The sequence below is a fragment of the Macrosteles quadrilineatus genome, unplaced genomic scaffold, assembly GCF_028750875.1.
Source record: "Macrosteles quadrilineatus isolate MER2022 unplaced genomic scaffold, UCM_ALF_1.0 Scaffold_1__1_contigs__length_201487025, whole genome shotgun sequence".
In the NCBI taxonomy this organism is placed as follows: Eukaryota; Metazoa; Arthropoda; class Insecta; order Hemiptera; family Cicadellidae; genus Macrosteles; species Macrosteles quadrilineatus.
The window spans coordinates 103,176,584-103,190,542 of NW_026542594.1; the positions used below are offsets into that span (position 1 = coordinate 103,176,584).

At 37.2% G+C, this 13,959-nt stretch overlaps 1 protein-coding gene across 1 annotated transcript in view; it reads right to left on the reverse strand.

Annotated features, from left to right (window-relative positions):
- Nucleotides 1-13,959, reverse strand: part of LOC129001751 (putative ammonium transporter 1) — a 62,444-nt gene that overhangs the window by 24,864 nt on the left and 23,621 nt on the right. Inside the window, exon 3 of the mRNA XM_054429224.1 lies at nucleotides 6,563-6,652. Coding sequence (XP_054285199.1) covers nucleotides 6,563-6,652 — 90 coding nt within the window. The remainder of the gene's footprint in view (nucleotides 1-6,562; nucleotides 6,653-13,959) is intronic.

Sequence of the window (13,959 nt, forward strand, 5' to 3'; positions counted from 1 at the left end):
TTATAATTGATAATGGACAATTGGAAGGAGCATTTGATTAATTTATGAGAGATTTGCGCGTACAAAGTGGCTTCGAAAATTTCCTCCAACGAACTCAACGAAATTTGAAGTTATAAGTACCTGTCATCTATGAGCATGGGGTAGTTTAGTGGATCTGCGCATGCGCGAGTTGCAGGCACATGTGCCCGGCCGTTTCCATTCCAACTGGCGACTCGGGCACATGTTTTGTCGCGCAGTCGGCGGGCACAAATTTGTACCGGGCACTTGTGCCAGGCTGTTTCCATTCCTACAAATTCGGAGATTTGTGCCGGGCACACGGCGGACACATGTGCCCGGCACAAATCTGTAGGAATGGAAACGTAGCCTAACATGTATGCCAATAATCTCATGAACCTATAACGATCTGCCTGGAATAATATGATAAAATATAGGCAAAAGTGGTGAAAAAGGCAGACACCAACACGTAAAATAGATATAAGATCGTTCAATAAGAAATAATTGTATGAATTACTGTGATAAAAGGATTTTCCACTGATATCGTAATGGAACGTTTTAATGCAAAACATGACATGATACAGACGAAAAACAATTTTAAAATCAGAAAATAACATTGCAAATACTTCTTTTGGACAATTCAGTAACTCCCAATAAATGTGTGTTGTTTGGATTACAATTTAAAAATAAACAGCTGTTTCATTAAAAAGTATTATCCACTCCAAATGGCCAAAATGTAAACAAATCTGTGGAGGGATTTTTAAAGGCTTCTTGAGCAGAGCCCTAAGGGAATTTACTTCGTTTTTCTTTTGATAAATGATCTACAGACCAAGACCTTTCTTTTGACACCCCTACCAAGTTTCTACGCCCAGCCGTTCTCTCAAATTAGTGGAAACAAAGTTTCCAATTAAATATTTAGATTCCCCCATGTTAATCTTATGGGAGAAAACCCAACTTTGATAGAAGATCCTGCCCAAACTAATAAATATTTCAAATACCACCGCCGCAGCAAACCTGCAGACTAAGCGAATTTCCATTAACTTGATTGGATTTACACTAAAATGCCTCCATAAAAATATCACATTTATTTCCTTTTTAAATAGAATTAGTTTAACGAGTACCTACCGTACTTAGGTTTGCTGAAACAGGGAGGGTAAAAGTGTTTTTTTTTTTTTGTAAAATGTTAATAGTTTTAGTAAGAAATTAAAGTGTTTTCCAAATTCGATCAAGATATGTTCATAAACAAGCAAACTACAACAGTTGACTTATTCTTTATAAGAATAACATGGGAATTTTAAATTTAAAATTTTTTGGAATTTTCTCCGTAATCATTAGGCGCACAACAACGCTTCAATATACTAAATTATTTGTTTTTTTAAGCTCTACAAAATGGTTTGGAAATAAATTGCTAAATTTTTTATTTTTCGGGTCAAAAATGGGAAAACCCTATTTTTACCCCATAAAACCCCCATAAACCCCCATTCCAATCGTCCCATAGCTCGCGAACTCGTACGAATAAATGTAGGTTTACACGTTTATACCAAATTTCATCAAAATCGGATAATTTTTGCTCGAGTTATCGTGCTAACGGACACACATATATATATATAAATATATATATGAATTTAAACGGATGGTGTTTTTGGCCTCTAGGGACCTCAAAACGAAAAAGTAAATCGGTCCCGGGTCCAGGTCTTACCATGAGTACTACGGTAATAGCTTATTCCCTATATGCGAAATTCGCTAAACAGATCAGGGCAATTTTTTTGACACTTTAATCATCAAAATCGGTCCAAAAATGTGGGAGGAGTTCTGTTTACAAAAATTGGCTTAGCGTATTATACAGGGTGAGTTTTAATTGCCCCCCCCCCAACTTTTTTCTACATTTTTTCAAATATCAATCCCAGACCACTTCCAAACATTGTTGGGTAGTAAGTACTTAATTTTGACAAGGTGATCATTTCCGGCCGCCATTTTGGATCCGCCATATTGGATGCAAAATATTTTTTTCAATTGTAAAGGTGGGGTTGTGACCCATTATTTCGAACTACATTTCTACCCTGATTACAATGCCGCAAACCGTTTTTAAAAATCTTGATTCATTCCAAAGTTATGAGGGTTTTTTAAAACTTTATTTTTAGCCCATTTTAACATTGTGCATTTACAAACTAAGACCATAATCTCAAAATAGTGCTAGATAAAGATAAGTAAACACTACAGTTTATGACAGATGTATTTTTTTGGCCGCCATCTTGGATCCGCCATTTTGAAATGTGATAATTTATTTTAAATATGAAGGGTGTGTTGTGACCCATCATTTCGAACTACTTTTTTAAGCTAAACTCAATGCCGCAATCCATTTTTTGTAATCAAGTTTTATTTATGATATATTGCAAATTTTTTGTTAAAAATGTCAATATTTCAAAATCAAAATATAAAAATGAAAAACAGATCATGGAATTGAGTTCAGCTTAAAACAGTAATCTGAAATGATGGGTCACAACCCCCCCTTCATATTTAAAAAAAATTATCACATTTCAAAATGGCGGATCCAAGATGGCGGCCGAATAAAATACATCTGTCATAACCAAGTGAAAATAGGTCGACAATGACTGGTAGTGTTTACTTATCTTTATCTAGCACTATTTTGAGATTATGGTCTTAGTTTGTAAATGCACAATGTTAAAATGGGCTAAAAATAAAGTTTTAAAAAACCCTCATAACTTTGGAATGAATCAAGATTTTTAAAAACGATTTGCGGCATTGTAATCAGGGTAGAAATGTAGTTCGAAATAATGGCTCACAACCCCACCTTTACATTTGAAAAAAAATATTTTGCATCCAATATGGCGGATCCAAGATGGCGGCCGGAAATGACCACCTTGTCAAAATTAAGTACTTACTACCCAACAATGTTTGGAAGTGGTCTGGGATTGATATTTGAAAAAATGTAGAAAAAAGGTTGGGGGGGGACAATTAAAACTCACCCTGTATATAGAAGATAGATAGATTATTTGTTTTAGTCTCTACAAAATGGTTTGAAAAGACATTGCAAAATTTTATGTTTTTTTTGGGTCAAAAATGGGAAAACCCAACTTTTACTCCATAAATCCCCCCATAAACCCCCGTTCCCATAGTCCGATCATGCTGGTTCGCGAACTCGTTCGAATAAATGTAGGTTTACACGTTTATACCAAATTTAATTAAAATTGGACAATTTTTGCTCCAGTTATTGTGCTAACGGATATATATTTTATATATTATATATTATATATAACGGATATACACACACACCACATGTGGGTGTGTGTGTGTGTGTGTGTGTGTATGAATTTGAACGGATGGTATATTTTGTATCTAGGGACCTCAAAACGAAAAAGTAAATCGGTCCCTGTAAATGACTGGCAATAAAAACATACTGGCGAATGGTGACAATGGTAATACCAAGCAGGCTACATTATTAATAGGTAACGAAGATAAAGATGGACAACCTAATGCGGCTACGAGAGGGAGAGGGAAACATTTATTGAAAACACTAAAAACGAGATCAGCTTTTGAACAATTATAAGATATTTAAAAGAAATGTTGATTATATCGAACTGTTCTTATGTGCATCTAAGTATTTCCATTAGTTGCATAATATTTTAGTTAACTCTTTTAAACTCATTGACTGTTATTAGTTTTTAAATAACCCCTGTAATACTTTGCAATTGCTCGATCTCAACAACAGGTACACTAGTACTTCGACTATTTAGTAAAAAATTGTAATTTATGACAACTGAGCTGAAATAAAAAGGTTAATTGAGGAAAAGCTTGCTTTGAATCTGTTAAGTGATAAACCTTATAGTTGTCTTGTCACGTACAAGTCACATGTTCCCGAAACAATGAAGTTCACGACTAATATAAAAGCGTTTGAAAAGCGATACCATGCAAAACAATAAACGAGCAATACAAAGCATCACTAATACATAATAACTATCATAACCTTACATTATCAGAAACTCATTTAATACACCAATCGTACGAATAGTTTAAACCTCGTTTTCATCCAACGCATATACACATAAAAAGATAGCACGAACAATTATAGTATTATTAAGTTTTAAGTTTAAAATTAACGAGAGCATTGGAGAACTCGTAAAGCTTTAAATCTGAGTAGGCCTACCCATTGGCCAGATTCTTTATAATCGCAATGCTCTCTTAGATTGAACCTAAATCGTAAAAAAACTGCTCACTGTCACTATTGTAAACGCCAACAATGACCAAAACTATTATCAAAACATATTTCATCATATTATAATCACTATCAATATTACGATTGTAATATTGAGCCTTTTACTCTGTTATGTATTTTATTGTGCAATTGATATTTTTAATAATATAAAAGCTATCGAATAATAGCTAATCTGATTTCATTTTCGACATTTTCATAATTATTATTATTTAAGTACATCTGGGGCCTATTTCATAATAAAGTACAGGGTGGAGCGCGGGAAATTGCTATTTTGAGTTGCAGGTGGTTGGCAGCACTGTTAGTCAAAAGGAGGCGGAAGTGGGCGATGATTGTTGTGACTGACCGGAAGTTTGTCTTCAGCTCATTTTGAGTTGCCATCATGGAGTGGACACGTGAGGAGCGTTCATTTTGTGTTGAAGCATATTTTTCAAATAACTACTCGATAATTGCAGTGCAACGTGCTTTCCGTTTGCGTTTCGCTGTTTCCCCACGCGGGCGTGTTCCTGGACGGCAATCAGTTGTGAATTGGGTGAATGCATTCAGGACAGCAGGGAATGTGTCATCTGTACGAAGAGGACCTGCGAGGAGTGTTACAACACCACAAAATATCGAACGAGTTAGAGCAGCAGTATTGCAATCTCCGAAACGCTCTGCTTGGAAGCAAGCACTTGCTCTTGGCATTTCAAGGCGTTCTCTCCACCGGATTCTCCATAGTGAACTGCATTTCCACCCATATAAAATGTGTGTGGTCCAACAATTGTCAGCACGGGATTATTTGACACGACGAACATCTTGTGAAGACATGCTTGCAACCATACCTCGTGACGCAATTGTGTTCTTTTCTGATGAGGCACATTTTCATCTCAGTGGGTGTGTAAACAAGCAAAACATGCGGTACTGGAGTGACACAAACCCCAGAGAAGTTCATCAGAGACCTCTGCATTCGGACCGCGTCACTGTGTGGTGCGCCTTATCACGAGTAGGCATCATTGGCCCTTACTTTTTTCCGGCAACTGTGAATGCCGAACGTTACCTAACTATGCTGCAGGATTTTTTCCATCCAGCACTTGAGGCAATGCAATTAGAGGATACATGGTTTCAACAAGATGGTGCCACTGCACATACAGCGAGAGTTACCATTGATCTTTTGAGGCAAATGTTTCCTGAACGGCTCATCTCTCGCAATGGTGATCTGAACTGGCCGGCACGCTCACCAGACTTAGCTCCATGCGATTTTTTCCTTTGGGGTTACCTGAAGTCCAAGGTGTATTGCAACCGTCCCAAAACCCTGGAAGACCTAAGGAACAATATTGCTGCTGAGATTGCCAGAATACCAGTCGACATGCTTGAAAAAGTGCATGAGAACTTCAGAAAACGTATGCAGCAGTGTGTGGATCGGGAAGGTCAACATTTGCCAGATATAATATTTAAAACAAAATAATTTGTAAATTCCATTACTATTCAATGTAAGTGAAATATAAAATTAAGTTTCTACATGTTCATAATTTTTTTATTCCACTCCCAAATAAGCAAATTACCGCGCTCCACCCTGTACAAACTAATATTATTAGTAAATCAGCTGATCGCCTAATGCAAATCTAATGGAAATTACAAGTTACAAGTTGTAACTTGTAACTTGTAGTTTATTATGAAGTGGGCCCCTGGTAGATTTATACATTTTACATCTACTCTACTTTCCGTGTTTCTAAAATGCCAATAGGAATTTCAGTTTCCGTTTCCCGTGCGTGTGTATAAACAGCTGATTTCGTCATTAAACTAACAACAGCTGTTTGGTAACCAAATCACGACAGCTCTCACAGCCCCCTTATTTGCGAATGTTGGAATGGCTGGTAGTTAGTTATATGTAAAATAGCAAATCCTGAAAACGTTATTATACCAACTTAAATATAATTATTACGGGATTTAGTAAACTATTTGGGTTAAGACTTTCTCAGCTAACGTATAACGTCTCACCAAATACTTTATACTTCGAACCTAGAGGTTTTCGTTCATGTTCTTCCCATATCCACTAGCTATTTGCTTGCTTAAAGTGTTTTATAGTCATCACATCCATATAGGAATCATACCCGCCGTGAACAAGCTCAAGTGGGCCGTGCCTGAATTACCGGTAGGTACTGTAAAATGTAAAGATGTACACTACTGGAACACATGGACCGGCAATCCGTCTTGACCTGGGACCTGGTGTGCAAAAATATCTAGGCCTACCTCCTTTAAGTTAATTTGTAGGGACTAAACAAAAGTCTTCAATATGTATATTTTCTCACTACGAAAGAGTGATTAGAGGAATAATTACTGTAAATAAATTTTACTTACACAAGTCCAAGACGTTCTTCATTATTATGCTCGTAACATTTTTGGAATTGACGCAGCCAGCTTCCAAGCAAGCGAACCCGGCTTGCATTACTATAAAAATAAACAACATTAAAATGCAAAATTACTACACGCAGTGTAATGTAGGAATTTATAAACAAAATGTTGCAAATGGTCGAAATTACAATTAGTCAAAAAGAATCATTCACTAACGACTTTTACGCTATGTTAAATGAAGCAACAAGTGACCTAAGTTACGACTGTAAAATCCATTTATTTGTAATTTCTATTATGTTACGGTATAGTACCTACCATTGAATCGGAAACCATTTCAAGTATCCACCAGAGATTAACATTTATGACACCAATAATCCTATGATTATAAGACATCGATTTTTCAAGCCTAACCTACAACAACCATCTCTGTCTATAAGACTTATAGCATCATTCACACTTTTAGACAATGAATAAAATAAAATTTGTTTTTCTAAAACACAATATAATAAACGGTATCAGCAATCAGACACATACTTTCTCCCATAAGCTTGTCAACAACATTTATCGTGGGTAAGCGGTGGGAGTTACTATGATATTTTATAGGGAAAAATCACAAAAGTTGCAATAACTTTTAAACCGCAATTGTTACAGCAATCAATGGGGGTGCACTATTTAATTTAGAATTACTGTACACATCCACACATGGATAAATGATTTTATTCGACAACTTCAAAATAATAGAGATGCTGCATTTCGTAAAGCCAAGCGCACCAAACTCCCTGATGATTGGGCCTGTTACAAAAGACTCAGGAATCAAACCCAACAACAGATTAGAAACTCTAAAGCCACGTATTAATATTATTATACATTTTTCTCCCAGAAACAATCCTCCAAAACTTTGTGGACCAAAGTTAAGAACATTGGTATCGGCAAGTCTGAAAATGTACATCAAATATCCATCAGTCTCGACACTATTAACAACTTTTTGTGAATATTCCTATAAGTTCTGCAGGTGCCTTTAACTATTTTGCCGATACAACAAATAGACCACTTGATATGCCAGAACTGTTTTTCCTCAGTTAGTGAATTTGATGTCCGCAGGGCAATTCTAGGGATGACAAGTAACGCAGTCGGCGCCGATGATATTCCTATCAAGTTTATTAAAGACACCCTCCCAGTTACTCTCCCGGTACTAACATTCATATTTAACAGATCATTGGCAACCTCTACCTTCCCCTCTATCTGGAAATCAGTAATTGTTCGCCCCCTTCAGAAAATTTCATCTCCCAATACCCCTTCTGGTTATAGACCAATCAGCATTCTTCCTGTCCTTTCCAAATGCCTTGAAAGAATAGTGCATGATAAATTCTCTGTTTTTTTGGAAGAGAACAAAGTCTTGTCGGATTTTCAATCTGGGTTTCGCGCTAAATGTATCACTACTAACTTACTGCTTTGTTGAAAAATTACAGATGACATACCGTGCAATGGATAATATACAGGCCACAATTTTAACCCTCTTTGACTTTTTAAAGGCGTTTGACTGCGTATACCATCCTCTTTTACTCCTCAAACTGCGCTTGGCTGGTTTCACCTGATCGTTAGCCGTGTGTAAAAGTTGGTGACAAATGTTCTACTTGGGAGCAGATTACTAAAGGTGTTCCTCAATGAGCTGTTCCTGGCCCACTACTGTTCTCAATTTACATCAATGACATCACAGAACATATCACCAACTCACACTACCATCTGTATGCTGACGACTTACAGATTTACTCCCTCTTTAGTGTAGACGAGATGGGTACTGAACATTGACATTGAATCAATAACTCACTGGGCCACAAACAACGGACTTAAACTCAACATTGACAAAACTCAGGCAATGATTGTTGGCTACCCCAGACTAATGACTAAAATCAACTTACTCACTGCACGACGACTTAGCTTTGACGGAAAAGATGTTACCTACTGCGACAAGGTGAGATACTTATAGGAATCTCAATGAACAAACATTTTAATTGGCCTGACCAAGCAAATTCCACTTCTAACAGGGTTTTTGGGGCTATTCACACTATCAAACTTTTTGCAGAATACCTTCCACTGAACTTGACAATCATGTTAGTAAAAACTCTCATCTTGACTCATTTCAACTACTGTGATGAGGTGATCAATGACATGACTATAAAGTTTCTAGCAGACTTCAGCGAGCGCAGAATTCCTGTTTCAGATTCATATTTTTTGACCTTAGACGATATGACCATGTCTCCCTATTTCAACCTGATTTCATTAATGAGGCTAAATGAACTTCGTTCCGCTCGTAGAGGCTCTCTTCTTTTATCTACACCAATTCACCGGTCAACAGTTAATAAATCTTCCTTAGTATCTGCAATTCTTATGTTGAATTTTCTTCCTGGCCATATAAAACCCACCGTGCGAGGTTTGGGGCGGCTACGTCCAAATTCACCAACATTTTTGGGGTCGTTTCTAATGTCTAAATTCACCAACTTTCTACCTGGAGCAGGTACGATATTTCTCCCGGCGGGCGGGGAAGGAATTCCGAATAGTTTGCCCTCGCCTGCTCCGTCTCGTCTCGGCGAGAGTGTACTGCTTAGCCCTAATAGTACTGTTTAAGCTGTGATTGTTTCAGGCAGCTTTAGGTTAGGTTAGGTTAGGTTAGGTTAGGTTTGGTTAGGTTAGGTTAGGTTTGGTTAGGTTAGGTTAGGTTAGGTTAAGTTAGGTTAGGTTAGGTTAGGTTAGGTTACAGTACACTCTCGCCGAGACGAGATGGAGCAGGCGATGGCAAACTATTCGGAGGGAATTCCTTCCCCTCCCGCCGGGAGAAATATCGTACCTGCTAAAGGTAGAAAGTTGGTGAATTTGGACATTAGAAACGACCCCAAAAATGTTGGTGAATTTGGACCTGGCCGTTTGGGGCAGAGATAAAAGCTATTGTTTTGAGCAGCAGGCATGAGTGAGTTTCTGGCGCTGATGTGGTGGGTTGTTGGTGGCTTGTGTGAATGGACTTTTTAGGATTAGTAAATTTAATTTCAACGTGTTTATAATATGGCACTTAAGATTATTTAATTTTATTTATAAAGTGGATAGTTTTATTTATGTTTTAGATGTTAAGTGGTAGAGAGGACTTGCTGGTCCTAACTTCACCTCTTAATTAAAGACATTTTTCATTTCATTTCACATGGACGTGGCGTCCTCCCTACATACCCACACAGACTGACATCACTTTGAAAACCACTTTTTCGGGTTCAGGGGACCCAAAACAGATTCATCCACTCAAAACTCAAACTTGAAAATTTTGACGAAAACAATACTTTCTCCATATACTATGTATAGGGGGAGAAAGTAAAAATGAATGGGCCGCTGCGATGTTAGAACAAATTCAGCTTGTATTAAAAAAGTATTAAACAAAATTAAATTTGTCGTAACGCACCGTGGAAATTATAAGTTTTTTACTGGCCTATTAGTATTTTCCCAAGTGAACAAACATTGTGTTAACTTCCTCATGATTCCCCGAGGCAGTTACCACCAAAGTTTCCGATCAGAAGATGAATCACTATGAATGGTATTGACACCTATCAATTACTAACTGCCATGCATTTTGGTCGACACTCGACAGCTCAAGTTTGTAATCAATCGTAAACATTTGACAGTGCTAAATGTCTGACATGAACAGAACACACTAACTGTGTACGTGACAGATCAGCTGTGACACGCGTGGATATCACTCATCAACTACATCTGTTTGCATAGGCTAAAGCTGCCCACCAAGAAATCGTCAACCCTACAGCCACAGACATAGGCTAAATCATCCCACCGAGAGCTCACCAACCCCACAGCCACAGATATAGGCTAAACCTGCCCACCAACAGCTTACCAATCTCACAGCCACAGACATAGGCTAAATCATCCCACCGAGAGCTCACCAACCCCACAGCCACAGATATAGGCTAAACCTGCCCACCAACAGCTTACCAATCTCACAGCCACAGACATAGGCTAAATCATCCCACCGAGAGCTCACCAACCCCACAGCCACAGATATAGGCTAAACCTGCCCACCAACAGCTTACCAATCTCACAGCCACAGACATAGGCTAAATCATCCCACCGAGAGCTCACCAACCCCACAGCCACAGATATAGGCTAAACCTGCCCACCAACAGCTTACCAATCTCACAGCCACAGACATAGGCTAAATCATCCCACCGAGAGCTCACCAACCCCACAGCCACAGATATAGGCTAAACCTGCCCACCAACAGCTTACCAATCTCACAGCCACAGACATAGGCTAAATCATCCCACCGAGAGCTCACCAACCCCACAGCCACAGATATAGGCTAAACCTGCCCACCAACAGCTTACCAATCTCACAGCCACAGACATAGGCTAAATCATCCCACCGAGAGCTTACCAACCCCACAGCCACAGATATAGGCTAAACCTGCCCACCAACAGCTTACCAATCTCACAGCCACAGACATAGGCTAAATCATCCCACCGAGAGCTTACCAACCCCACAGCCACAGATATAGGCTAAACCTGCCCACCAACAGCTTACCAATCTCACAGCCACAGACATAGGCTAAATCATCCCACCGAGAGCTCACCAACCCCACAGCCACAGATATAGGCTAAACCTGCCCACCAACAGCTTACCAATCTCACAGCCACAGACATAGGCTAAATCATCCCACCGAGAGCTTACCAACCCCACAGCCACAGATATAGGCTAAACTTGCCCGTCAAGAGCTCACCAACTCTACAGCCATTGACATAGGATAAAATTGTCCTCCAAGAGATATGATTTAATAACTAATGCTCTATAAAAGAAATAACGTGAATGCAGTTGAGGAGGCAGAGTGCCTACATCAATAATGTATTACGTCATAACTTAAAAATTACACGCTGATATTAATAGATAGAAAATGAAGGGTTTCAGATAGTTACACTTCATTAAATATAGGAACATAACAAAGCAGATGGTCGTAAGAGAAAAATTACAGCGTCTTGACACTCGATTTCCTGATAGAGTTGCCGTGACAGACCGTATGTACTGACATGGGGAGACAATGAAGGGAGGAATATTAAATCTTACTAGTGCAGCAATTGCCAAGTATTACAGGCGATATTTAAACACGAATAAGAATAATAATTTCCGATGACTTAAAAGAGTCAACTCAAAGATTAATCAATCACTCCACTACAGTTATCGAAACTTAAAATGAACTCACTCTAAAAACGAACGCTCTTGTGTGTATCACTTGTTTACTATGAACAGCTGTAATTAGTACATATTACTCGTCTGTTTAAGTAGGCCTAAACAAAATCTTTTCTTCATAAGAAATACATTGGGATTTTGATGGCCTGTGGGGCAAAGCCCGAGGACTTTCATTCCATGAACTAGCAACAGTGCCCGTTGTGGTTAAATACAACGGTCTCTAGGTAAGTAATGGCTATGAAATCCATACACCACTTTACTCGCTAATACTAATGGTACAGATTAAGCACATAACATTAGAATCACACACTTAACATAAGGAACACACTTTAAACACAAATGCAAATTGTTAACAACAACATTCAATCAAGGAAAAATCGATTAAATAACAATATAACAATAAGCTGGTCAATTAATTATTAACACATGCTTCGTATGATTAGATTATGCATAATGGTAAACCAATTATTGCCATCTATAAAAATTATTGGTTTTACTTTTCCAAGTCGGGTTAGCTCTTCTACCCGACCGATTTTTATAATTTTGGCCTTATATAAAGGTATGGACGCACCAAAGATTTGCCATCAAGCATCGGCATTCATTTTAACGTATATTTTGAGTTATGCACAAACTGCCTCCCTGTACATTTCTTATGGGAGTTAAATTTGTTTTTTTTCCAGTTCGCTTGGCTCTTCTACATGACCGATTTTCATAGTTTGGGTCTTAAAATAAAGCTATGCAAGCACATATTTGTAATCAAGTATCATCATCAATTTAAATGTATTACTCAACAAAAAAATATAAATTAGATTTTTTTAATTTTTGACTTCAATTAAAGATGTATTCCATCAGTTCTAATTACATTACCCTTTGGTCTAAAAACCTTTAGTGAAATACTAGCTTTCATTTGAGCTATTGATTATTAAGATTCTGATCTTAATAATCCTACCTAAAGCACACTGCTGAATCACGAATCAACAATAATTATAATAGTTTTAGTAGGCCTACTTATCTGCAACCAATGATACGTAACTCTATTTTTATTTAAGTTATTTTATATGTCTTGGTCTTAAAATACTTCAAAGGCTTTCACTTGAGATATTGATAGTTTTAATCAGTTAAGTTCAAGATACTGTATCGCTCAATCAGAAACATAAATTTGATTATATCTTGGATATGGAATTTAGTTTTAGATATATTTACTCAATTCTAATTACGTTATCCTATTTGCCATTCTACAAAAGATGATCCAAAAGCAGGTTCTTTTGACCTAAGAACCGTCAGTGAAATACCAGCTTCCATTTTGAATTATTGATTATTAAGATTGGACGTAGGCCTACCTAAAGCACACTGCTACACGAACAACAAAAATTGTTCAGAAAATGGAGTTATTTATCATTGATTTATAGTCAACGATCTTGCTTGCAACCACAACAGTAACTGTCGACTTTGACGGGATTCACCTAGTAAATCTTTAAAAAATCTAACTTTCATAACTATTTGCAAATCCACACAAATTAGGCTTTCCAATGACCTATTGGTTATTAAAATTGGTTCAGTATAACTGTAGATTTAATTGTACAAAGTTTAACAACAACATCTTTAATTCAGTATTTTCTCACCACTATAAATAGGGTTGCAAATAGCTTTGAAATGGTGAGGAAATCGACCAAAGTGGAAGGTGATATTCTGATAGAGAATAAAATTTCCTACAAATTACGGTCAAGTATTTCTTGAAAATACTCAATAAAGGCAGCCTAAATTTGGCTACAAATATAAACTTGGGAAAAAAGGCGTTTTAAATGTATTATTGTTTATTTTTATTTTTTCACCTCAAATATGTAATAAAATCTATTTTTCATAATTATTTGCAAATCTACACGAATTAGGCTTTCCAACGACACATTAAGTAACAAAATCGATCCGGTAGAAGTCTAGATTTAGTTGTACAAAGTTTAACAAAAATATATCTAATTTAGTATTTTCTCACCACTATAAATTTGGAGGTCACTTAGTTTATTTCTAATAACTTTTAAATGGAGGGAAAATCGACTAAAGTGGATGTATTCTGAAATAGAATAAAATTTACTACAAATAACTACTACGCATTTCTTGAAAATACTAAATAAAGGCACACAAAAGCTGCCTACAAATAGAAACTTGAAAACAGA